The sequence below is a fragment of the Castor canadensis genome, chromosome 15, assembly GCF_047511655.1.
Source record: "Castor canadensis chromosome 15, mCasCan1.hap1v2, whole genome shotgun sequence".
NCBI classification, from domain to species: domain Eukaryota; kingdom Metazoa; phylum Chordata; class Mammalia; order Rodentia; family Castoridae; genus Castor; species Castor canadensis.
The window spans coordinates 14,133,225-14,160,163 of record NC_133400.1 but is presented as its reverse complement, the minus strand read 5'-3'; the positions used below and the strand labels follow the sequence as shown (position 1 = coordinate 14,160,163).

The 26,939-nt window shown below is 35.7% G+C and overlaps 1 protein-coding gene and 1 non-coding gene across 5 annotated transcripts in view; one reads left to right on the top strand and one right to left on the bottom strand.

The window, feature by feature from the left end:
- The window catches only part of Ap1g1 (adaptor related protein complex 1 subunit gamma 1), a 103,417-nt gene that overhangs the window by 26,398 nt on the left and 50,080 nt on the right, over positions 1–26,939 (top strand). For all 4 annotated transcript variants that reach the window (XM_074055718.1, XM_074055719.1, XM_020176139.2 and 1 more), the window contains exon 2: positions 19,233–19,436. In XM_074055718.1, the coding sequence (XP_073911819.1) occupies positions 19,236–19,436 (201 nt within the window). In that variant the 5' untranslated portion in view covers positions 19,233–19,235. The remainder of the gene's footprint in view (positions 1–19,232; positions 19,437–26,939) is intronic.
- Trnaa-agc (transfer RNA alanine (anticodon AGC)) lies at positions 5,467–5,538 on the bottom strand. The gene has a single exon. It is a non-coding gene; the product is annotated as a tRNA-Ala (tRNA).

Genomic DNA, 26,939 nt, shown 5'->3' with positions numbered 1-26,939 from the left:
GAAAGTACTGGTTTGAGATGATTGATTGGGAAAAACTGACGATAATTAGGCACGCTGTATAGAGTTAATTGAATCTTTAGAAATACTAGGTTTTTGTTATATTTATTGAAGGGAAAAAACTTAGTGTTGTCCTTTTGGTAGTCCCCAATATATATGATTTATTTATTTATTTGTTTTTGGTGGGCCTGGGGTTTGAACTCGCACTTGCAGATCAGGCACTGTACCACTTGAATCACACATCCAGTCCATTTTGCTCTGGTTATTTTGGAGATGGAGTCTCTTGAACTATTTGTCCCGGCTGGCCTCGAACCTCCATCTTCCCATAGCTAGGATGAGAGCTGTGAGGCACTAGTGTCGGGCAATATAAAATGTGTTAAAATGTGTATTTTTCTTCACCAGTGAGAGCATGGGCTCTCTATTTTGCTTAGAAACCTTTTCTATGTTGGTGATTATTTAAGAAAGTAGAATGATGAAGTAGCTTACACTTTGGTATTCCACCATTTGCCTGTTATTTTTATTTACTCATGCTGAAGTTTTTTCTGTTTCTTGATTACTTCAAATTCTTTCATCCGAATTGTTGTTGTTCTGCCTATACCTGGAATGTTTTTGTTTCTCTCTTCTACCTAGAATGCCCAGTCTTCCTTCCTCTCTGCCCCATGGAATAGAAATGTACTTCTTTCCCCAGGCAAAGAAAGAATAGGGCAATTTTTTTTTAGTACTTGTTGAATTGTCTGGTTTTTTTGAAGCTTCTGAAGAAGTTTCACCAGACCTATGAAATTTACCTATCCCTATACACAGCATAGTGCCTGGCACTTAGTGGTCACTCTGAAGAATAGATGTTCAGAATGAAAATATTATGTAAAAATTGTTCAGGTACTTTGAATTTAGTAAGTGGTCCATGCTAGTGCCAAAAGCAATTAGTCCTGATTCAGTTATGAGAATACAGCAGGTCATTTATTGCTGGTAGAGTTGGTATCAGTGAACTTTGTTTTTAAGTTTAGAAAACAGAAAATGTTTTCTTTGGAAATATGAGGTTATTTAGATGTTTAATTCTGAAACTGACATTAACTTTTTTTTTTTTCTCTTGGTTGGGAGTGGGGTTGAACTTGGCTTTGCAGGTGCTTCACCATCTGAGCTTCACTTTCAGTCCATTTTGCCCCCGTTACTTTGGAGATGAGGTCTTGTGAACTGTTTGCCTGGCCTGGCATTGAACCTCCAACATTCTGATCTCAGGCTCCCAAGTAGCTAGGATTACAGGTGTGAGTGACCAGCTCCCAGCTGACTTTTTCTCTTTGTTATGTACTCAACAGAAGCTTCAAGTGGCAGCAAAGAAGTCTGCTTTTTCCATCATCTTTCTTCTGAATATTATGTAACTCATTATGTTGAGGAAACTAATAGTAAGTTAGTCATACTAACAGTCTTACATCTCTTCCCCAATACTGGAAGTATTTTGTTAGTTTAGTGATTATTACTGATTCCCATATTGTGTGTGAATAATATACATTTTGTCATTCTGAGATTTTTTTCATTTTTCATCTTTTTAGTCTATAAAATAATAGTAATTATAGTAAGGCAACAAAATCTAAAAGACTTTTTTAAAGCTATTACTTTCTTTCAACCCTTCCCTTATTGCTCCCCATCCATTTTACAAAGATTGTAGGCATCCTTCAATATTTTTCTTCATGCTATTTACTATATATATTGTAGTAACATAAATGTGCATGTATAGGGTTTTAAAAGATTGCTGTTTATGTTACTCTATAACAAGCCTTTCATAACCTGTTGTGGTCAGTGAATATAATTCTACCTTGATCTGCTAAACAGCCCATTATGACTTATAGCATGGCTGTAACATAAATTGTTCAGGTACTTGCTTGTGGACATTTAGTGTTTCTAGATTTTTACCACTACAAATAGTGCTACAATAAATACACTTGTACACGTTACCTGATTTGTTGACCCTGTTATTTCTATAGACTAGAATCTGCAATGTGGAAATTCAGGGTCAGTAGAAATGTATTTTAAATGTTTTTATTGTCAGATTACTCTTTAAATTGGTTGTCACGAGCAGTTAGTTCTCCATATCGTCACACCACTAGATGTAAATACTTAATTTTTACCAGTTTGGTTTCTCAGTTTTTTCTTTTTCTTTTTTTTGTGGTACTGGGGTTTGAACTCAGGGCCTACACCTTAAGCTACTCCTCTAGCCCTTTTTTTGTGAGGGGTTTTTTTGAGACAGGGTCTTGAGAACTATTTACTGGGGCTGGCTTCAAACCAAGATTTTCCTGATCTCTGCCTCCTGAATAGCTAGGATTACGGGTGTGAGCCACCAGAACCCGACTTCAAATAGTCTTTTTAATATTGTGGTTAAAAATAAGCATTAATATGTTCATCTGTAGTTATTTATATGGTGTACGGTAGAGGATCTTATATACTTAAGTTTGTAATAGAAAGCCAGCAGTGCCAGCCAGGACTCCATAAACCATTCTTTCCTCTAAATGCTACTTGTCATATGTTAACATTTATTTCCACGTATGTTTGCTCTGTTTTTGAATGTCCTATTTTTCCCTTTCAATACCATTGTTTCTCTGTTTTGAGTATGATAACTTTTCATACTCAAAACTTAACTTTTCTGTTAAGAAAAGTTTCTACCACTGTAGGTTTTCATTTTTAGCTATTCTCTTATTCATAGCATTTATTCTGATGTCTATTTGAAAATAATTTTATTGAAAAGCAGAAAAGTTAACTGCATAGAATTGTATTCATACATTAATTTTAGAAGCTTGTTTAAAGATGTTAATTTTTTCTTGTTATGGTGTGTCTCCATTTGTTAAGGTTTATTTTCAATAAATGTTTCATAGATTACATAATTTTCTTCATACAGCTAAATATATTCCTAGGTATTTTATTTTGACACTTCTGTAAATGGAACATTTCCTCCTGCATTTATACTTACTTAGTATCAGAAACATGGGTTAAAAGATGAATGCTGTACTAGTTTTAATTTTTTCTGCACAACCTCAACCTAACCCCTATGTATCCAGAATTAACTTGGATTTATGAAGAATGTGCTAGGAAAAATTTATTATCTTAGTATGGACAATGTTCCAGTATTCCTACTTGTCTTCCTATAAAAAATACCCTTGCATAAGTCTCATAGGATATGTGACATCTTATTAAGTCTGAGAGTTTATGCTTTTGCTTTATTCATTCTTGTGGTGTTTGTTGTTTTTGAGACAGTCTCCCTCTGTAGCCCAGGTTGGCTATGAACCTCCTGTCTCACTCTCCTGAGTGGTGGTATTACTGACATGCATTCCCACATCCTGCTCTAGTTATGAATAATTGAGCATAAAAGAAGAAGCTTTCTCTAATTACTGTAGACAATTGAACTTAAGACCTCTTAGAGGGATGCCAGCTGGCTGCGTAGACAGGGTGTGGTGATCTCAGGATGTGGTCACACATTCTTCAGCCTGTTCCTTAGTTTTGATCTAGAAATTCCATTTTGGTAGTTTACCTGGGGATGATGCAGACCAAACTCACTGAATTGTAAATCATAATAATAGTATTGTAATTCCCTTGTGAATATGCTTTTTTCTTTGAATTAACTGTGTCTACTTTCATAGCACACTATGCTTTGTATGAGGTATTTAAGACAGAGATTAATAATCAGAAAGTTGCATCATGAGCCTGAGACTGGAGACATAGAGTTGGTTGATCTTGGATTTTGTGTCATTCTAGACTATGTGAAACCTTACGAAAGATCTTGTTTTTGTACCATGGTGATGCTTGCCTCTCCAATGACCAATATACTTATCTGCAAATTTAAACTCTTTTTCAAACAATAATGTTCTTACTCTGATCTCTTGTTTTTTCTATTTTGTAGACTTTTTCCCTTTTGTGGATACATGCCTTCATACTTGAGGAAATAGATGTGAACCCTCTACACTCAACCCACCCCCTCTCCCAAAAAGAAAATAAAACCACTAAAACACAAAGGCAGAGGAAAAAAAAGCCCCCGTCAATTTAATGATAGCCAGTTTCTAAGATATATTGGAAAGGAAAACTCTGAAACATAATACAGTTAATTGATTTGGTTTATACTTTCTTAATGTCATATTCCAGTTAGTATTTTGCAAGTTGTAAATGAAAGCAATTCAAATACACTACGGACACTACAAGGAGGAGCGGGTGGTAACTTTGGAGAGTTTTGTCTAGAGTTAACTTAGTTCTTTTGAATGTTCTCAGCCATACGGAATATTATGTAATTATCTATGGCAAAATTAATGGAAATCTAATTGCTTTACTTCAGTCTTTTCTCATTGTTGAGTGAAAAAAGACTTCTTCAAGTATAATCTTTGTGCTGGATAGAAAAGGAGGGTTTTCTTGTTGTTTTGTTTTTTTGTGGTATTGGGGTTTGAACTCAGGGCCTACACCTTGAGCCACTCCACTAAGCCCTTTTTTGTGAAGAGTCTTTATGAGACCTGTTTGCCCGGGATGGCTTTGAACCACTACCTTCTTGATCTCTATCTCCTGAGTAGCTAGGATTACAGGTGTGAGCCACCAGTGCCTGGTTAGGAGGTGATTTTAATGTTGAAATTTTTCTTTTAATTTAGGATTTCTTTTTAGAAACTGAGCTCTAATGCCTTTAGGTGTAGGGGGACGAATGACCTCGTAGCAGCAGCAGGAATTACAGCTTTTTGGTTTTTTGATCTCGATTGTTGGCAGGCAGTAGCTCAGAGCTCACAGCAAGTAGTGAGTTCTGAAGCAGGGAAAATGTTATCTGGACCAGTAGAATACAGGACCAGATCAGACCGGACCGGTTTAAGTCCTGATTGCCTTTTCTCGTAGCTGTTGGTGAGCAGCCAATACACCTTTGGTTGTGTATTTTCGAAAGAACAACTACATTTTCTTTAGATAAGACTCTTTTAGCATTCATTTAATAAATATAGCATTTGTTGAGTTCTTGCTTTATGAATGAGGAGGATACAAGGGTGAACAGACAAGGATCTAGCCTTGGAGAACTTATATTTGAGTGAAAAAAAAAAACATTTCAAAGAACAAAAGGTAATCATGATTTGAGAACGATATTGCTCCATAAGGAAAATCTTTATCTCCAAAGGTATTTCTTTAGATTATGGAAAATAGCTGTTTTCTCTAGCTTGGGGATAAGTTTTAGGAGAACTGAGACATTTGCAATAATTGTGTTTTGTTTTTTTTTTTAAAGCCTAGTGAGGTGGGCACTTGGAGACTGAGGTATGAGGATCCTGAGTTCGAGGCCAGCCTGGGCTATATAGTGAGACCATGCTTCAACAAAAAAACAAGAAACATTTTTTCTTCTGTTTAAAAATTTTTCTTTAGTATGTATTTATAATTTTGATTATTCTGAGTATATAAAGGTATTCATTTAGTTAATTTCTACAACCTAATTTTGCTTAACCCTTTTACTTTAAGGCACTTTTTGTTTTTTGGCTGTGCTGAGGTTTGAACTCAGGGCCTCATGCTTGCTAGGCAGGTGCTCTACCATTGAGCCACTCCACCAAATCCTTTTCATAGATAGAAGTTCTTCTGAAATGAATTTTATACTTCCCTTTTCCCTATGTGGTTCATCATTATTTGTCATGTAACCATTAATGAAAATTATTTTTCTTAATTCATTTATTCATATGTGCATACATTTCTCCCCCACTGCCCCTCGCCCCCTCCCACTCCACCCCCCCACTCCCCCTCGCCCCTCGCTTCCAGGTAGAACCTGTTCTGCCCTTTTCTCCAATTTTGTTGAAGACAAGACATAAGCAATAATAAGAAAGACAAAGCGTTTTTACTAGTTGGGATAGTTATACAGAGAGATTCCTAGCATTGCTTCCATGCACAAGTGTGTTACAACCCAAATTGATTCATCTCTACCTGACCTTTTCACTAATTCCTGATCACCTTCCCATATTGACCTCTGTCGCTTTAAGGTTTTTGTATTAGCTCCTCTGCATTGGGGACATCAAACACTTTCAAGTTTTGGGTTTCCTTCCTATCCCCATACCAACCATATGTGCTCTCCCCTTAGTGTGTGACCCAAGTCCAACAATATTGCTGCATTTGTCCTAGATCTAAAGTCTGATTATGAGGGAGAACATAAGATTTTTGGTTAGCCTGGCTAACCTCGCTCAGAATGATGTTCTCTAGTTCCATCCATTTACTTGAGAATGATAAGATTTCATTCTTCTTCATGACTGAGTAAAACTCCATTGTGTGTAAGTACCACATTTTCTTAATCCATTGGTCAGTAGTGGGGCATCTTGGCTGTTTCCATAACTTGGCTATTGTGAATAGTGTTGCAATAAACATGGGTGTGCAGTTGCCTCTGGTGTAACCTGAGTCGCATTCCTTTGGGTATGTCCCCAGGAGTGGGATTGCTGGATCATATGGCAGATCTATGTTTAGATTTTTAAGAAGCCTCCATATTGTTTTCCAGAGTGGTTGCACTAGCTTGCGTTTCCACCAGCAGTGTACAAGGGTTCCTTTTTCCCCACATCCTCGTCAACATTTGTTGGTGGTGGTGTTTTTGATGATAGCTATTATAACAGGGGTGAGGTGGAATCTTAGTGTGGTTTTGATTTGCATTTCCTTTATGGCTAGAGATGGTGAGCATTTTTTCATGTGTTTTTTGGCCATTTGAATTTCTTCTTTTGAGAAAGTTCTGATTAGTTCAGTTGCCCATTTCTTTATTGGTTCATTGATTTGGGGAGAGTTTAGTTTTTTGAGTTCCCTGGATATTCTGATTATCAGTCCTTCGTCTGAGGTATAGTTGACAAATATTTTCTCCCACTCTGGGTGGTCTCTTCAGTTTAGAGACCATTTCTTTTGTTGTGCAAAACTCTTTAATTTTATTTAGTCCCATTTGTCCATCACATTTATGAAAATTGAAATGTTTATAATTTTATTTAGTCCCATTTGTCCATCACCATTAATGAAAATTGAAATGTTTGTAATAGCTATATCTTAACAAGGCATACCTGTAATTTTTCTGTATTCCCTTTTTGTCTTTGTTCTGAGTATTTCTTACTTTTTATTATTTGATTTTGAAAACAAGACAAAGATGACTATTTTTTGATGATGTATATAATCCATAATATAAAATATGGGTCACTTAGGCACTGAATAAAATCATAGAAAGACTAAATATAAATTATATAAACAGAGAAATTGACAGAAACAATAATAATAGAAGACTTTAATAGACTTTTCTCAGTCTTTGATGGGTCAGGTAGTTAAAAGCAGACAGTAGCTGAACTACACACTATTATAAGTTGGTTATTACATAGATAAAGGTTTTTTTTGTTTTGTTTTATTTTTTTGGTGGGGTTTGAATTCAGGGTCTTCACCTTGAGCCACTCCACTAGCCCTATTTTTGTGAAAGGTTTTGCTCAATCTGGCTTAAAACCTTGATCCACCTGATCTCTGCCTCCTAAGTAGCTAGGATTACAGGTGTGAGTCACCAGTTTTTTTTGTTTTGTTTTTTTTTAAGTGGGAGAGTTCATTGAGATAGAAAAAGTAGCAAAGAGTACAGCTCCCAGAGCTGGGAGGGGTCCCAAGAGAGGGTGCCCACAGATATAGTTTTGTATTTGCATTTTCTTCTTCTGGATTAAATGTTAATTGTATTTTAACCATTTCTTGGTGAATTACAGTCTTATCTTAAAAACTTCGTTATGTTTGTAATTTATTGGCGTTCTTTGTTAGCATGCTAAATAACCTTGGATTACATTTTTTTTTTAATGCTTGTTTTATTTGCTGCTGTTTTTTTTTTCTTCCCCAGCGTTTGGGTGACATTTTTAATTACATAAGTACCCTTTTGCAAAGCAGTATCTTATCTTTTGGCCCCATTTTCCTCCTCTCTTTCCCTTCCACTTTTCTAATTTGTAGTTTCTATTCCAGAGCAGGCAGAATGAGAACTTCTATTGTAAAGTAGGTGTGTTAATGTCTGTTAATGTGATGATTCCTTTATTGGTTGCTACAGACAGTAAGATTGTGTTTTTGGATTTTCAGCTATATTTTATTTAGTTGAGTCATTACTATATGTTAGATTCATACACTTTTTTTTAAGTATAGTTATTATTTATGATAGGTGTTTAAGATGTTATATTTTAAGGAAACCGGTGGTTTTTGTGTGTGTTTTTTTTGTAGTGAAGCCTGTAGGAACCCAGGGCCTTTTGTGTGTTAGGCATTTGCTGTATCACTGAGCCCCTTGTGGTTTTTTTAGTATTTTGAAAAACAAGTCAAAACTGTCTAAAAAATAAAGAAATCCTCAACATGTAACAAAAGCAAGTAGATTATGTTTTCCAGATTATGTGGTCTATCACATTTATATGGATTAGATATATTTGAATTTAGTTTTAACATGAAATATTTCAGACATAAAATATATGCAAAATAATAATAAACATTCATTTACCCACACCATCTAGTGTAAGAAGTAAAACATTACCAATATCCTGTACCTCAGTCTTTCCCTGATCATATTCCTTTTCTTCTCAATGTGCCACTATTGGGTTTGATCTTTACCTTTTCCATGAAGATGTTCATTCTCTTCTGTACTTTTTGTCTCTAATGAGTATGTTTTTGTATGTTTTAAGCTTTTATAAACATTAATAGTGTGTAGCTTTTTGCAGCTTAAATTTTGCTCAAGATCATTTATCCAAGAATAGTTTACATAGCCAGCATAGTGGACATTTGTTTAGTGCTTTCTATGTACCACACATAGTGTTAAGCATTTTATATGTTTATATTGAATACTTTAAGAATCCTTTTTACAGATGAGGAAACTGAAGGTCTGAGAGCTTAAGTCATTTACTCAAGGACACACAGCTGATAAGTGGTAGAACTGGGATTCAAGCCTGGGTAATTTTACTCCAGGGTTATGATTTTTATTTTTAATTATTTTTTGGTGTTACTGGTGGTACTGGGATTTGAACTCAGGGCTTTATGTTTGGTAGGCAGGTACTCTACCATGTGAGGTATGCCTCCCCTAGTCCTTTTTGCTTTTAGTTATTTTTCAGGTAGGGTCTTTCTTTTGCTCAGGGCTGGCCTAGGATCATGATCCTCCTACCTGTGCCTCTTGCATAGCTGGGGAGACAGGTGTGCACCACCATGCTTGTTGTTGAGGTGGGGTTGTGCTAACTTTTACCTAGGCTGTTCTCATTGCAATACTCTTAGTCTTCACCTCCTGAGTACCTGGAATTACATGCATGAACCACTGTACCTGGTCCAGGATTGCCATTATTAGTTGTCAGTCCACAATCTCTTGTTCTCAATTCTGATATTAAAAAAACAAAATCAAAACAAGCCAACAACATTGAAAGATAGAGATTTTTCATAATTCTTTTTGGTGTTCAAAATCAGACCTCCATTGTCCTACTACTTGAGAGGGGACAATAGCCTGAAGTCCCAGCTCTGTTCTCCCATGGGGAGGCCTTGGCATGGATTAGTTCTTATGCTGCTGTTGCTACTCTGAAACCCTTCATGCTTCTGTTTGGATTACTTTCTATTTAGAAATGAAGGAGAAAACTACCATTTTGGAGCCATTCTTTTGTCAGTTCTACAAAGTTGTATGTAACTATTTTTAAATGATACGGTTTTGTAAATATTTAATCTCGATTTTGAATTGTAAATTCTGTGTTTGGAGTTTTTATGTTTTGCTATACTTTGTTAAAAAGAAAAAAACTTTAACATTTTAGAATATTTTTATGAGTGCATTTAATGCACTGAAAGTGAAAATTAAAGTCTGACCTGATTAGGGATGAATCTGTTTGTAGCATTTATTTCTCTCACTTGTATGAATATTTATCTGTGTTGTAATGGAAATACCATTTGATAATTGAATACTGCCCCAGATATAGTGGGCAAGTTAAGATATATAGTGTATATCCTGTATCAGCTTTATAAAATTTGAAAAATTGTGAATTCTGTCCTTACAGTTTTGGATGACAAATTGTGGAATTAGTGCTATGCTAGCGGTCTCTATTTATGCATTTTGGAGTTGTTGAGCTGATCAAAGGAGCACTTAATTTCACAAAAGAAAAACGATCTAAATAAATTAGTTTTGATTTATGACAGATTTTGATTTAGCATAAACATTTTTTTCTCTCTGTCATTGATCAGCAGTTTCTGGAATTGTAAGACTCTTCCTTACTAGACTTGGGTTCTTAAGGGTTAAGATACTGCTAGTCTCCAGTACCTATTGAAATGTCTGGCATAGAGAGAATGATACTTTTTGATATAATTTGTTTCCTTAAAATTTCTTTCATTAATGGAATAAGGAGACTGATTGAATTGAATAAGGAGGAAAAAGAAGGATATCATGAAGCTGACTTTTTGGTTCCATGTTTTCTACATTCTCCCTTCCCATTTTGAAACAGATTTAAATGATGTTCATGTTGATGTCATTTTTAAAAAAATACATTCTTTATTTTGTTAAACTGTGTGGCATTTTATGACATAGTCTAATGGACCATAAACTATTACACTATTTTTTCATTTTCTTGGTTAAAGACTTTGATCCTGTTAATTTCTAAATATAAAATTCTCAAATTTAATTTCAGTTATATGTTGTATATAATGTATTTGCTCCTTACTGAAGTTTGGTTTAATTTATTTTTTCCTTATGTGGATCTGCTTGACAATACTGCTCTGTGAGGGGCTACCTTTGATGTATATAGAATGGTACTTTTAACATTAAGCTGCAAATAAAATGAAACATAGCATCACAAAATGCTCTCACAAATTTTTTAGAAATAATTCTATGCCATTATTTTTCAGTTGGTAGAAGAAGGTTACAGATGTTACATGACTTGCCCTAGGTTGCTTGGCTGACAGTGCTGGTTTTTATTTCACTGTGTTGACTGGAGAATTTTAAGTATGTCCTTTTCTTTAGTGGAATATCCACATTTCTACGTTACCGAAACTGTGTCTGAGGGATACTTTATATGTTCTTTAGAGTATTTGGAAGGTTTAAGAACTTAGCTTTATGTTTTTATTTTATACTTGCCATTCATCATCTTCCTCAAAATATAAGATTATAATCTCCGCAAGGCGCCCAGTGGCTTGTGCCTGTAATCCTAGCTACTTGGGAGGCAGAGATAAGGAGGATCATGGTTCAAGACCAGCCTGGGAAAATAGAAAATGGGGCCCATCTCAAAAATACCCAGCACGAAAGGGCTGGTGGAGCGGTGTCTGCTTAGCAAGCATGAAGCCCTGATTTCAAATCCCAGTACTGAAGGGAAAAAAAAAAAAGGTTGTAATCTCCATCGTTATTAATAATGGAAGAAGATTTGGAAGTCAGGGGAAGAGGTTGGCTGAGTAGCCACAGTTCTTAACCCCAGTAGTTTTTCCTTCACTTGTAATGCTTGGTTACTGGCATACTTCTTTTTTCAGCACTTTGACTAAAATGTGGACACATATTTGTTGTTCTCCTTTGCGGGGTTGGACGCTGTCAGAATTTTCAGAATGGACTTTCTTCTTTATCTAGGGTAGAAAGAAAGAGAAATATAAGTTGCCAAGGTTTATCTTTGCCCTTTCCCACATACCTGAAGTATTATGTTCTCTTTCAGTCTCATTTCACCTGTTTAGAAGTCTAAAAGGGACCTAACTTAACAGGCATCTTTCCTGGTTTGAGTCTGGATGGTACCATCATTCAGCCTGTTATTCAGAAACTCCTTTGTAGACATCTTGACACCTCTAAGGTTCAGGTTAATAGAGCCATCCCCACAGGTCGCAGAGAGAGAGAGAGAGAGTGAGTGTGTGTGTGTGTCTGTGTGTGTGTGTCTGTGTGTGTGTGTGTGTGTGTGTGTGTGTGTGTGTGTGTGTGTGTGTGTCTGTGTCTGTGTCGGTTTTGAGGGATTCACTATGTTGCTAAAGATGGCCTCAAACCTGTGAACTCAGGTCGTCTTCCTGTCTCAGCCTCCTAAGTAGCTGAGCTAAAGGTATGTGCCACCATGCTTAGCTCTAGTGTTACCTTTTATAGGCCAATAATATGCCCATTACTTAATACAAAATCACATACAACATTCTTCTCAAGATTTTACAGTAATATTTTGTTTCAGTAGTGGTCAGTGTGTGCCTTTAAGCAGCTTGGAGCAATTAAAAACTTTCTCATTAGTCCATTTAACATTCAGGTATACATTCTATAACTGATAAAATAGATCTAAGGTTTAATTGAAAAGCTTTTACAAGGGTTTTTTTTTTTTTTTTTCCCCTTCACTCACCATCTTCTGTGTTATCCTCCCAAGTACTGGAATTACAAGTGTGTATCACCATGCCCAGCTAATAAGGCTTTTTAATGTTTACTTTTAAAGACCATTTAATTTTTAAATTGATAAACAGTAAAATTGACTTTCAAGATTCTAAGTTTTAACACATGCACACATTTATGTATCATTTTATCTCAGGAAAACTCCCTCCTGCTGTCTCTTTTAGCCTAACCACTCATCTGTTCTCCATCACTATAACCTTGTCTTTTCAAGAATATCATAACAAATGCAATCATTGAAAGGTAACTTTTGAGACAGTTTTCTTTTAGTATAATGGTCAGAGCTGCTTATGTTATGGTATCTAGTAATAGAATGTTCCTTTTTTTCTTGATTGGGCAGGGCACAGACAGACAGGGTTTTGCTATGTAACCCAGGCTGGTCCCAAACTCTGGATCTTCCTGCCTCAGCCTCTTAAGGGCTGGGATTATGGGACTGTACCACCACACCAGCACAATGTTCCTTCTTTATTGCTATTTGGTGTTCTACTTTATGGATTTACCACATTTTGTTTCCAGGTTTTGACAATTGTAAACAGAGTCGCTCTAAACAGTTCATGTATTGATTGTTACGTGAACATGTTTTCATTTCTCTAGGATTCTTGAATTCAGTATGGCTGGGTCATATGATAAATAAATGTTTTAGTTCATAAAAAACCAAGCAAATTTTCTGGAGTGGCAGTACCATTTTGTAACCAACCAATAATGTTGAGAGTTCCTTTTGCTCTGCATCCTTCCAATAATTGACATTTAGTCTCTGCACTGTTGTCTAGACGTATCTTAGTGTGATTTTAATTTGTATTTCTTTAATGTAGTTGAGTATCTTTTTTTTTTTTCCATGGGCCTGGAGTTTGAACTCAGGACCTCCAGCTTGTAAAGCAGCCACTCTACCAGTTGAGCCACACCTCCAGTCCATTTTGCTCTGGTTATTTTGGAGATGGGGGCCTCACATACTATTTGCCTGGGCTGGCCTCAAACCAGTCTCAGCCTCCCAAGTAGCCAGTGGCATTCCAGACTGAACATCATTTCAAATGTACTGATTTGCCATCCTTATCTCTCTTTGGTGAAGTGTCTGTTTAAGTCTTTTGTCCATTTTTAAAACTCAGGTTTACTTGAACTCTTGCATTTTGAGAGTTGTTTGTATATTGTAAATTCTAGTTCTTTGTCAGATTTATAGTGTGCATGCCCCAGGCTTGTCCTTTCATTTTCTTTTCATTTTTTTGACATTAAAAGTTTTTATTTTTGAAAAGACAACCAATCACAGCCGTTCAACTATTGTTTATGTTTTTGCCATTTGCCTTATCCCATGTATGTATGTTTTTATGTAGGTATAATTAATACCCAGAAAATGATGTATCCTGAGGACTGGATTTATTGAGTGAAGGATATAATATCTTTATGGTGCTTGTCACAGGTCCTTTCTGAAAATAAGTACTTTATATGTTCAGCACTCTAATGATAATATACCAAGGAATGTTGTGCCTTCTTGTTTTACCACAGTTTTGAATTTAGTTTTTAAATCTCAAATTGACAACCACTGTTATTCCCTTAAATTTATCATCTTGTAAATGTTTCTATGATTTTGTTAAAAATCAGTTTGTTAGTTTATAATCGTCTAAATAAACTATAACCTTTATTATATATTTTTAAAAATGCCACATACTATCTTCTGTTCTTCAGTATTTCCAGAAAGTCTTATATCACTAGTTTAAAACTATAAATCTATATAAAATTCTAATTTTCTTTATAATATGCTACATCTATTCAATTATATTTATGTATTTAGTTTGTCTCAGAGTTTATAAAATTTGATGTTTGTTCATATATACCTTAGTTTCTTTTGTTAATTTAAAAAGGAATAGCCCAATTTTTGTTTGAGCTAGTGTATACTGGAATATTAAATATTAAATATTCCAGTATTAGTATATTAGTAATTAGTAAATATTAGTATATGTATCTGGAATATTAAAGTACATTTTTCTATAAGATGCAAGTTATTTTGTGTTCAGGTAGATCTTTTTCCAAGTACTTATTTTCTGTGCGTGTGATACATAGTTTTGTTAAGACTAAAATAAACTTTGGTAGTTGCCTAGCCTGTTGGTCTCTGCCACACTTTTCTTTCTCCTCCAGTTCATCAGATTAATTTTACTCAAACACTGCTTACTGAAAAACCTCACTGGAAAACCTTAATTGACGCTCCCTTTCTAAATAAATGGAACATAAACTTTTTATGTTGGCATTTAAGATCTCTGGCAAAACACACCTTTGCAGGATCATGGGAATCCCTGGTGATGACATCACTGGTCTGTGTGGCTCCTCAGCTAGATTTACCTGGTCAGAAACCTTATTCCTTTTTAAAGGTGCTCCATTAGCCAGGTTTACAAGGTCTAGCATTGAAAGTAGGTTGTCACATGCTCACACTAGCAGCTCAGTACTTTGAGCATGGTGCAGGCTTCCATGCTAAGGCTTCTATTTTTTTCTTATTTCATATTTTGCTTATTGCCATGTCAGTATATATTTATTGTAGAAAACTGCTTCACATGCTTGCTTTTTTCTTTCTTGTGGTACTTTCTCTTCTGGAGGCCTAGCTGTTAGAAGGTTCCGCTAGTTTTAGTCCATGGTCAGTTGACTGTTTCTGGACTATGGTGAGGCAGAACAGTGTGTCAGCTAAGTTGCTACCATCATGGTGCCACAAAGTAGGGAGAGCCTTTCATTTTCTTAACAGTGTTTTTCATAGTGCGAAAGTTTTTTTTCCTTTTCTCTTTTTTGACGGTACTGTGATTTGAACTCTGGGTCTTGCCACTTTCTAGGTAGGTATTTTACCACTTGAGCTACCCCTTCAACCCAAAAGTTTATAATTTTATGAAGTCCAGTTTTCTTTTTTATGAATTGTGCCTTTGTTAGAACCCTTTTTCTAATTATGGGTCTTAAAGGTTTTCTCTTGTGTTGTCTTCTAAAAGGTTTGTAATTGTGCAAGGATCTATGATCTTTTTAGTATTTGTATGAGGTTTAGGATGAGGTTCATTTTTTTGCATATGGACATCCAGCCATTATGTTCACAGAGTTCATAGCACAGAGTTAATATCTGTGTTGTTTTCCCTTTTCATTCCTGATATTAATAATTTGTGTAGGTCTCTCTTTTTTCTCCCCCTTTTATAGTCTTCTTTGGCCTGAGGTTTATCAGTTAGTTAGCTTTATTAATCTTTGCAAAGAACCAGCTTTTGGGTTCATTGACCTGCTTGTTTTGTTATTTCTTTCACTTATTTTTATTTTATTTTTTGAGACAAGGTCTTGCTACATAGCCGAGGCTGACCCAACTCACTCTGAGGCCCATGTTAGCCTTTTGAACACACGAATCCTTCTTCAGCCTGCTGAGTGCTGGGATTAACAAGTGTACATCACCATGCCTGGCCTGTTTTTCTGTTTTTAATTTCATTGATTCCTGTTCTTTATTTTTAATTTATTCTTTTCAGTTTTTTTTGTCTTTCTTCCTAAGAAAGAGGAAGCATAGGTGTTAACTTGATGTTTCTTCTTTTCTGATGTAAGCACTGCTTTAGTGCATGAGTTTTTATTTTTGTTTAGTTCAGCATATTACTAATTTCCTGTGATAGTTCTTCTTAGGCTTGTGGATTATATAATTTCCAAGTACTCAAGAGATTTTTGGATCAGCTTTCTGTTACTGGTTTCTAATTTAATTTCATTATAGTCAGATTTCATACTTTGCATGATTTCCATTCATACATATTTTGTTTTATGATCCAGGACATCTGTCTTGGTGACTATTCTGTGTAAAATTGGGAATAATGTGTATTTTGTTACTATTGGCTGTGGTGTTCTATAAATGTTGGTTAGAGCCAATTAACTGATGGTGATGTTCATGTCTTCTGTATCTTTGCTGATATTCAGTGTACTAGTTCTGTAAGTTACTAGTTCTATCCGTCACTGAGGGAGGCATGTTAAAGTGTTCGGACTGTAATTGGGGATTTGTTTATTTCCTCATTCATACCTGTTGGTCTTTGTTTTGTGTATTTTTTAGCTCATTGTCAGGTGCATTTTATTTATTCATTTATTTTGTGGTGCTCAGGGCCTATACCTTGATCTACTCCACCAGCCTCCCTTCCCACCCCCCCCTTTTTTTTTTTTTTTTTTGGTGAAGGGTTTTTTCGAGATAGTGTCTTGAGAACTGTTTGCCCAGGTTGCCTTCAAATTGTGACCCTCCTGATTACTGCCTCCTGAGTAGCTAGAATTACAGGCCTGAGTCACTGGTGCCCAGCTGTTAGATGCATTTTAACAATGAGATTTTTTTTTTTTTTCCTAGTGAATTTACCTTATTACCATGCATTGGAAGAACAGAGAAAAGAAAAAAGAGTGATGTACTCTGCACTCTTGGGATCATGACTCCACTGGTTTGAGAAAATAGTTTCTCTTCTTCAGGATTTTACATGCTTTTGCTTTCTGCCACAGCCATCACTTTCTGCCACAGCAGTTTTGCTTAGGAGTAGGGTGGAAAGAGGAAGGGAAAAGGAAGGGAAGAGGAAGGGAGAAAAAAAAAAAAAGAAAGACTTCTGTCTTTGGTCTTTCTTTTCCTGCTCCTTCAACCAGAAAGTATGGGTTTTTCCTAGAGTTCCTTCTCTCTGTATGTGGTGAACACTTTTGAGTTTGAGACTGCCTTTGAGTCCAAGCTGGACAAAACCAGAGAGGAATTGATAACCTCTTGCTAATTCAGTTCAGTGGAACTTGAAATTTCTGCTTGCTATTGTTTGCTTTTCAGATCCTAAAGTAGCTATGGCATGTAATTTGTTCAGGGTTTATAGTTGCATTTGGAGGGAGAGATGGAGTGATGTGCGCTCATTCATCTTTTCATCTTCCCTGGATCCAGAACTTGTTTTCTTAAATATGCCCTATTCTTTACCATGTGAGTAACTACTTTAGTTTTTAGTTTTCATCTGTGCCTTTTTCTTTTTTTTCAGTGCTGAGGTTTGAACTCAGGTTCTACACCTTGAGCCACCTTACTAGCCCTTTTTTGTAATGGGTTTTTTTGAGATAGGGACTCACGACCTATTTCCCTGGGCTGGCTTTGAACCACAATCCTCTTGATCTCTGCCTCCCAAGTAGCTAGGATTGTAGGTGTGAGCTGTAGGCACCTGGCTAGCAAAATTGGTTCTGTTTTATTGTAAGAAATTGCATCATATGGAAACACCATTATCCATTCACCTGTTTATAGACATTTGGATTGTTTTCACTTTTGGGAAATTCTAAATGAAGCTTCTATGAGCATTCACGTACAAGTCTTAGTGAAGACATAGATTTTATTACTCATGGGTAAATACTTCTTGGGTAAACACTGAGAAGATTTGCTGAATCATAAGGTAAGTATATGGTTAACTTCCTAAGAAGCTACCAAAGTGTTTTCCAAAGTACTTGAACCATTTTTACTCCTGTGAATAGTCTGTTTAAGTTTAGCCATTCTGAACTTTCACTGCCAATGCTTGATATGACTAATCCTTAATTGTAGCCATTCTAGTGGTGTGGAATGGATCTCATTATGGTTTAATTTGCTATTGATGTTAAACATCTTGGACTGATGGCCATTTGGTGTATTTGTTTTTGAGAGGTATCTATTCAAATCCTTCACTTAAAAATAAAACTGCCTTATTGACTTGTAAAATTTATATAGTCTGAATACAAATCCTTTATCAGAAATATATTGTGGGTATTTTCTCCTTGAGATTTGTCTGATTTTTCATAGTGGTGTCTTTTGAAGAACAAAAAGATGTTTATCACATCTTTCTTTTATATCTTGTTTGTTGAAGTCTGTGTAACCTAAGCTTGCAAAATTTTCTTCTGGAAGATTTTTAGTTTTAACTTTGACATTGAGGTCTGTCAATATATTTTGTGTTAATTTTTGTGTATTGTATGAGGTTAGCGTTGAGGTTAATACCCCATCACCCTATTTTCCCTATAGTGCCAGTACTGTTAAAGACAGTCTTATTCCTGTTAAATTACTTTGGCTGCTTTGCTGAAAACCAATTGAGCATAACTGTGTGGGTCTATTCCTAAACTTTTCATTATGCTCCATCATTCTATGTCTGTCTTTAAATTTAGTTCCATGCAGTCTTGATTATGTAACTTTGTAGTAATTCTTGAAATTAGATAGTGTGAGTTTTTCAACCTTATTTTTTTTTTCCCATGGTAGGTTTGACTGTTACAGGTCCTTTATCATCATTATTTTACATTAGAAAACTATTCACGACATCAGTAGACTTACCCTCTGAGGTGGTTTATTTTTTTTTTTTCATCCCATTTTCAAAATATATCCAGTGTACTGGGATGATTACAGTTTGTTGGACAGATGATTACTGTTTAATCTTAACTCCTGGTTTCTCCTTTTTTGTTGAGTTGAGCTGTGATTGTTGTTATATTCATCTGATACTTTGTTGAACTATGTTGAATGTTGAATTTAACAGCAGTTGAACAGAAAATACCTGTCTTTCCTAAGGTTAGGCATAGGCCATTCCTTATTGGTTTAAGGATTGAGTAGATTTGTGCTGAGTTTGTTCCTGAGATAGTTGGATGTTGGTGATAGACTTTACATATATGTCTTATTTTGCTTAATTTAATACTTAACTTGTTTGTAGCCGTTCCAGAAATTTACTTAGTTGGTGGGTTTGCATGTAATACCTTTGCTGATGTTTAGCAATCTTTGTTTATCTTAGGTAAGCTGGATTTAGCAGGTCTTGAATTCTTCTTTTTTATGTCAGTATTGGGGTTTAAACCCAGGGCCTCTTGTTGCTAGGCAGACACTTTACCACTGAAGTCCTGCCTCCAAACCACAAGTCTTGAGTTCTTAAAAATCAGTCTGTTTTATATGGGATGTTTTATTAATGGTTTTGGGAACAAAAAATGTGAACATCTCTATTTACTGTCTTTCCATATCCAGAGGATGCCAGCCCCCATCAGATTGCGGGAGCTGATCCGGACCATCCGGACAGCCCGAACCCAAGCTGAAGAACGAGAAATGATCCAGAAAGAATGTGCTGCAATCCGGTCATCATTTAGAGAAGAAGACAATACATACCGGTGTCGGAATGTGGCAAAATTACTGTATATGCACATGCTGGGCTACCCTGCTCACTTTGGACAGGTAGGCTGGGCAAAGACCACATCTAGCAAGCATATCTTTGAATGACATTAGCTTGGGGAGAGTCAGTCTTTTCTTGGCAGGGAGGAGACACTTTTGATAACCTTGTAGTTTCTGGTCTGATCATCATGACACTGAAGATAGGATTGAGAGAGTAAGCTGCATACCTGTAAAGGCATGGCATTGCAATCTCTTATCCTTTCTTTCTATTGCAATCTCTGTGTGGATCAGAGAACTTTTTTTTGAGGGTGGAAGCTAGCTTAAAGACTGACCAGGATTAACCAGCATATTATTATTATTCTGCCAGAGGACCTGAACTATAACGAGTACTTAAAAAATATTTGCTAAATGTTTTCTTTGTGTATCATATTATATGGAAAAACTTATGGTAGTTGTTTTTAAGCTAAAGAAATTAAGTGGTTGTCAAGTAGCAGCGTCTCTTTTGTCTTAATTACCCCATATCTTGATTGCAAAAACTACTGAGCAGGTCTGCCTGTTGATTTTCTCCTCCCCACAAATATTTAGTAGTCCATAAATCTAGTCTGGATTTTAAGGATGATATTCTCAGTAATAAGTGTGTTCTTCTTATGTGTATATTATGGTAAAGGCAATTTAGGATTTAGTCAGAGAAAGTAATAGTGGGTTTTGAATAATTTCATATTGATATTCTTAAATTGGATTTCACTTAATTTAAGAATTATATGTTAAGTACTGTTTAAGGAACAGACTGCAAAATTTAAAGAATGTGCAATACTAGAGGAGAAAAGTACTAGTCATATTTCCTTTTTCAAAGATAACTCATTGATATACTTTAATTTGGCAGGAGAGATGGCCATCATCCTATCTTCTGTTTAGTTCAGTAACTCCAGTGGAAGGATTGCTGCTTCTGGGGTAAAACAGAAAAGTGCTGGAATTGAATCTTAGCAGATTTGCTTGGGTTAGTGCTATGCTCAGCTGGGTGTTGGGAGTGTAGTCAGCCTCTTGAGAAAAATGTGTTTGAGAGTGGGAGAGCATTTGTTCCCCTTATTAAAATTGAGGTCTTGATATAACAAGGAGGAGGGACTGGATTACAAGAAAGGGAGCAGGCAAAAACAGTAGTTGTCTTCTATAAATTTATATTCATTTGTATATTTGGTTTTGGATAGAATCAGTGTCATAATAGCATTCTTCTCTTTCACATCTATCATAAACAGTTTTTAAAAATGTAATTAATACCTTCTCTGTTAATAAATTTTATATTTCATTCTTATAGAGATAGGAGTGGAGTTAAAGCCTGAAGCTCTGCTGTTTCAAGTTACAAGTTGTTACCATGTTAAAATTTTATCCAAACAATTATCCATACAGTGTATAACATAAAGCAAAAATAAATGTCCGTATATCCTTGCTGGCCGATTTTTGGTAGAAACCTTAGGTTAGATTTACAGAAATCTGGTATATTTTAGGAATTGGTGGAAAGGTTGATGACTCTTAATCCCTCCATTCAGAGATAACTACTATTAACACCTTGGAAACAGTATAAGGGAGTTCTTTATTTTTATTTTTTTGCAGTACTGGGGTTTGAACTCAGAGTCTACACCTTGAGCCACTCTACCAGTCTTTTTTTTTTTTTTGTGGTGGGTTTTTTTGAGATAGGGTCTCATGAACTATTTTTCTGGGCTGGCTTTGAACCTCATTCCTCCTGATGTCTACCTCTTGAGTAGCTAGGATTATGGACATGAGCCACCAGTACCTGGCTCCAAGGCAGTTCTTTATAACAAACTCTTGAATTTGAAATCCTAGAGTACATTTAAGACTTTGGGGGAAATTTCATTTTGTAAGATTTTAGGTCCAGGTGTGATGGTTCACATCTGTAATCCCAGCTACTCAGGAGGTGGAGATTGAATGTTTACCATTTGAAGGCAGTCTGTGCAAAAAGTTAGGGAGACCCCCATCTCAAAAAATAAGCCAGGTGTGGTAGTGCTGTCTGTCAGCTATTGCAGTCTGAGACTGGCCTTGAGCTACAAATGTGAAATCCTACCTGAAAAATATCTTAAAAAAGCAAAATGGGCTGGGGGCATGGATGTAATGCTAGAGCACCTGACTACTGTCCAGGATGTCCTGAGTTCAAACCCCAGTATCACCCCTCCCCCCAAAAGATTCATATATATTTTAAAAATTCATTCTATAACATAAAATAAAATTTACATTAAAAAATAAAAATAAGTAAAATGTACTTTCTAGGTCTCTAGGAGGCATTTTGGAGATATTTTGGGACTTAATTACTTGATAAAACAACCTAATTCTTCTTTCAAAGTGTGAATATTCAAGGAAGCTATACTACAGTTTTGATATAAAAATAGAGATTTTCCTGAGTGGGATAGGATTCATAATTTTAAGTCCCATATTCTGTTTCTTCTGTTTGAATAAGTCCCTGACCCTATCCATATCAGCAATTTGGTACTCCACCTATCAGAATTTCTTTTATAATATGCCCATAAAAAGATTCATATTTATATTCTTTCACCTGCATGTATGAGTAAGAGTGCCATTTTTAATTGTATAGCTGCCACCTTTTAATTGTACTTTATATATTAGATGGGCTATTAATTATAGTAGTCAGGAGCTGTGTGTAGCCATTGATCTCATAAAATGTGGCTGGTTCAACTGAGGTGAATATTAAAGGAAAACAATTTCTCTTGAGTACTTGATTCATTTGTTGGAAAACTTAAATGTGTTTTAAACATCTTGGATATGTGAGTCTACTTCGTCATTTGTAAATTTAAAACTGGAATACAGTTCACGAATTTCTGACAAAAATTGAAATGTGCTATAAGTACATAGTGTGTTTAGAAGCCTTTTACACAAAAAAGTGTAAAATATCTATTAATTTTTGTAATGATTATATGTTGAAATTATATTTTAGATAAACTGGTTAAATAAAATATATTAAAACTAATTTCACCTGTTTCTTTTTACTTTTTACTACAATATCTAGTATGCTGTCAGTAGAAATAAAATAGGAGCCACATATAAATTTTAAGATTATAGTAGCCACATTTTAAAAAGTCTCATTTAAGTTTTATAGTAAAATTCTGGGGTAGGTAATATTTTCATCTTACAGATGAAGAAACTGATATTCTGAGAGTAAGTGACTTCTATAAATTCACACAGCTAGTGATAACAGTGAGGGGTCTAGAACTCAGCCTTGTATGGCACAAAAGCCTATTCATTCTTGTGTTTAATTCAGATATATAAATAGCTGCTTCCATTAAGTTATTTAGCTTACTTTCTTTAGCCTAGCCAAATTACAAAGCATTTGAGATAGCATTAACTACCAGTGTTTCCGTAGAAAAGCAAAAGAACAGTAAAAAGTAAGAGGTGGGAGAAGGAAGAACTCAAAATATGAGGCAGTGTAGTTGTTGTCAGTGAGGCAGCCAAGGCAAAAAGGCATTCAGTTACTTGGTTGTCCTTGGCAGAATCTAAAAGCAAAGCTGCACCAGTCACCAGACTGCCTGGATATGAGTTCTGGCTTTGTTATTTTATGGTTTGGGTAACTTGGAACAAGATCTTTAAACTTTCTTTGTTGCAGTTTTCTCATCTGTAAGATGGAGAGAGTTCTAGGGCCTACTTTTATATCGTTATTATGAAGGCTGAAGTAAATTAATAAATGTTAGACTTTTGTGTTTTCTACACAAATACACAAAAAGCCTTCAAATGGTCCTCTAGAACAGCAAGCAAAGTTTTTGAAGTACTGAATTCTTCTAGTGGGTCTTTTATCTTAGGGGCCTCTTTGTAATTTAAGAAGAGACAGTATCCTCAACATTTTTATAACAAGCAATAACAGGTTTCTTATAGGATGTGTAACCTTTCATGTGTCTGACTTACACAGAATTTACAGAGGTGAGTATCCATAAAAGTAGATTGTAGGAATAAAGATACTGGCTTACTCAAGGGCTAAATTCTTTCTCAGATGTGTTTTTCTTGTTCAGTATTTAAAATAGTTTTGAATTTGCTGCCAATATGCAAAAGTCTAGAAATGTGGGTTTTTAACATGTCTTAGCAAAGTTAGAAGATTTGGCAACACTGGATATACAGCAGCTGCTTTCAGGCTACACAGCACTCTATTTCTCCCTGTTTCCAACCTGCTTCTATGCCTTATTACCTGTGGATGAGACTCATCCCTTTTTCCAGTGTGTTACAGCACCCCATGTTTTTAGGTTCCCTAAAACTTTATAGGGTTTTCCATAGTCTTACACATCTTTGGAGAAGTTTATCCCTAGGTTCTTTAGAGCTCTTGTTATATTGCAAATAGTATCCTTAAAGTTTTTGGGTGATTATGTTACAGGTATATAAAAATATAATTGATTTTTATGTATTTATTTACTTAACTAACAGCATTACTGAACTTGGTTCTAAGAGACTCTGGAGATTCCATTGATTTCATGTAGTCAAAACTGTTTTCAGCAAACAGTGTCAATTCCTTTTCTTCCTTTTCCATTCTTACACATTTTCTTATTTCCTTAGTATACTGTACAGGTAGGGCAGTATGGAAAAGAAGTAATGATAGTAGGTATTCTTATCTGTTAAAATCTTAAACATATGCTGTACATATGTTTGGGGGCAGGGGGAGGCTTCCTTCCTGCTTGCAATGTAGGTGCTCTAGGGCTTGAGCCATACCTCCAGTTCATTTTGCTGTGGTTATTTTGGAGATGAGGTCTTGGGAACTGTTTACCTAGGCTGGCCTCAAACTGTGATTCTCCCCATTCTCCCCCATCTCAGCCTCCCAAGTAGGTAGGATTACAGATGCCAGCTACTGGTGTCTGGTGTATTATTTCTAGTAGTAACACATTGGAGATAATCTATTTGTCCTCAAAAAGAATAGGTAAATAGTTTGTATTCACAAATGGGATTATGTGTGTGTGTATGTGTGACTGAATTAGAGCTGCTTGTATTGATATAATACACAAAAAATGTTGAGTAAACAGAGAAGCGATAGAGCTGGGGGTGTCACTGAAGTGATAATAGAGCACCTGCCTAGCAAGCATGAGGCCCTAGTTCAATATCTGTTACCCGCCCCTCCACACACAACACAAAGAGCAAGTATATAATAATATGCAAAGTTTAAACATCCAAAACTACTTGTTTCCGTAATTTTGTAAGAATATATGGCACAGCAGTTTCAAACAGCAGTTTTAGGTTTTTGTTACTTCTGGAACGGAGAGAGTGGAAATGGGATTGAGGCATAACTTGCAGAGAGGGCTTCAATTGAATATGTAATATTAAAAAAAAATTTAGCTGGGCATAGTGCATGCCTGCAGTCCCAGCACTCTGGATGCTGAAGTAGGATTTGATAAAGTTAGTAGTTGGATTGGGGTTAGGTGATTTGTGTGTGTGTGTGTATTTTGAGTGAAGTATTTCATAATAAATTTTCTTAAGAGGAAAAAAATGGGATTCAATAGGAGTATCAGGTTTTTAGGATTTTTTTTTCCTGCCAGGAGAATGCAAAAACAGGTTTAGTATATGTAGATTTTATGTTGCCAGGCTACATAGTAGTAAAGCTGTTATGATAAGCTTTTGTTTTTTTTACAAGTGTTTATGTGTGTAAACTATAAAATTATTTCTGTATAGTAAAATGAAGTAAATATGACTTTTTAAAGACCTAGCCAATCACTTGTAGATTGTCTAACATAACTCTCCATTTTTAAATTTAAAAGCAAATGCAGATGTGTTTTGGCCTTGTGTGAAACTGTTAAAAACTCACAGACTAGATGCAACTTTTTTCTAAGGACAATCACATTAAACATTGATAAAAGGCAACATTTGTACTTACTTCAGGAAAATGTCATAAGGCCAGAAACCTGATAATGTTCTTTGAAAAACTAATTTGAAATTTAAAAAATTGGAACATTCAAAGTCATGTAGAAAAAAATTGTAAAAATTAAATTGTTAGTCTCTATGTATGATCTGTTTCCCTGGAATTTCCTGAGAGTGATGTATATTTTTAAAAACTCTTCCTGGTGATTCTGACCAGTCAAGTTTGGGAACCACCTCTAAGGCCTTGCATTTCTAAAAGTGTCTTAGGCTTGGTGCTAGCATGCTTCTGTTGTGGAGGATTCTGAAGCCACTTCAAGGAACACCCACTGAGAATTAGTAACTACCCTGAAGTCAGCAAGTGGAGGAGGCACAGTTATTAAAGGCTGTCCTACCACATACGGCTCAGTGACTATAGCAAAGCAGAAACTGAAGCCTCTAGGTGGTGCTAGAACTAGGAAGTCCTCTCCTAACTCAGACTGGTTTCTTTCTAGTCCACTATATGTTATGTAAAGAGATAGGAACCTTTCTCTGGTCTTTTTTTTCCCCCCAACCAGAATTTGGTGCCCTTACTTTCATAGTTGCTTGTCATAACTCATACATGTTAAATATACAGTAGATATTAGTTTTCTTGTATTTACCCTTTAAACTGTCATTGAGAATGTCTAGTATACTGCAGAAATTTCCTCTTAAGAGCAAAGAGTCTTTAGAAGTGGTGTTATTGGTGGTACCAATAACATCTTGAAACAGTCTCATCATTAGAAATAAATATTTTTTTTTCATTTTTCTTTTATTATTCATATGTGCATACAAGGCTTGGTTCATTTCTCCCCCCTGCCCCCACCCCCTCCCTTACCACCCACTCCACCCCCTCCCGCTCCCCCCCTCAATACCCAGCAGAAACTATTTTGCCCTTATCTCTAATTTTGTTGTAGAGAGAGTATAAGCAATAATAGGAAGGAACAAGGGGTTTTGCTGGTTGAGATAAGGATAGCTATACAGGGCATTGACTCACATTGATTTCCTGTGCGTGGGTGTTACCTTCTATGTTAATTCTTTTTGATCTAACCTTTTCTCTAGTTCCTGGTCCCCTTTTCCTATTGGCCTCAGTTGCTTTAAGGTATCTGCTTTAGTTTCTCTGCATTAAGGGCAACAAATGCTAGCTAGTTTTTTAGGTGTCTTACCTATCCTCACCCCTCCCTTGTGTGCTCTCGCTTTTATCATGTGCTCATAGTCCAATCCCCTTGCTGTGTTTGCCCTTGATCTAATGTCCACATATGAGGGAGAACATACGATTTTTGGTCTTTTGGGCCAGGCTAACCTCACTCAGAATGATGTTCTCCAATTCCATCCATTTACCAGCGAATGATAACATTTCGTTCAGAAATAAATATTTTTAAATAGCAGGGATAGGAAAGAGATCATTATCAGTCTTTTGAGTTAAGAGATATGGGAGAGGGAGAAGAGGTTACTTAGAAAAGCAAGTATATTAAGGCAGAAGTTAAATAGTGGTATTGACAAAGGAGAAGTTGATAAGTCGATAAACAACATAAAATAACAGCCTGGAAGAAAAGCACAGCCATTGTGGGGATTAGAGATTAGAACAAGCATGCTCTCAACAAGCTCCTATAAGCATCTGTAGACATTATTTTTATTCGTTTAGTTCTTTTTTGGTGGTACTAGGGTTTGAACTCAGGGTTATGTGCTTGCTAGGTA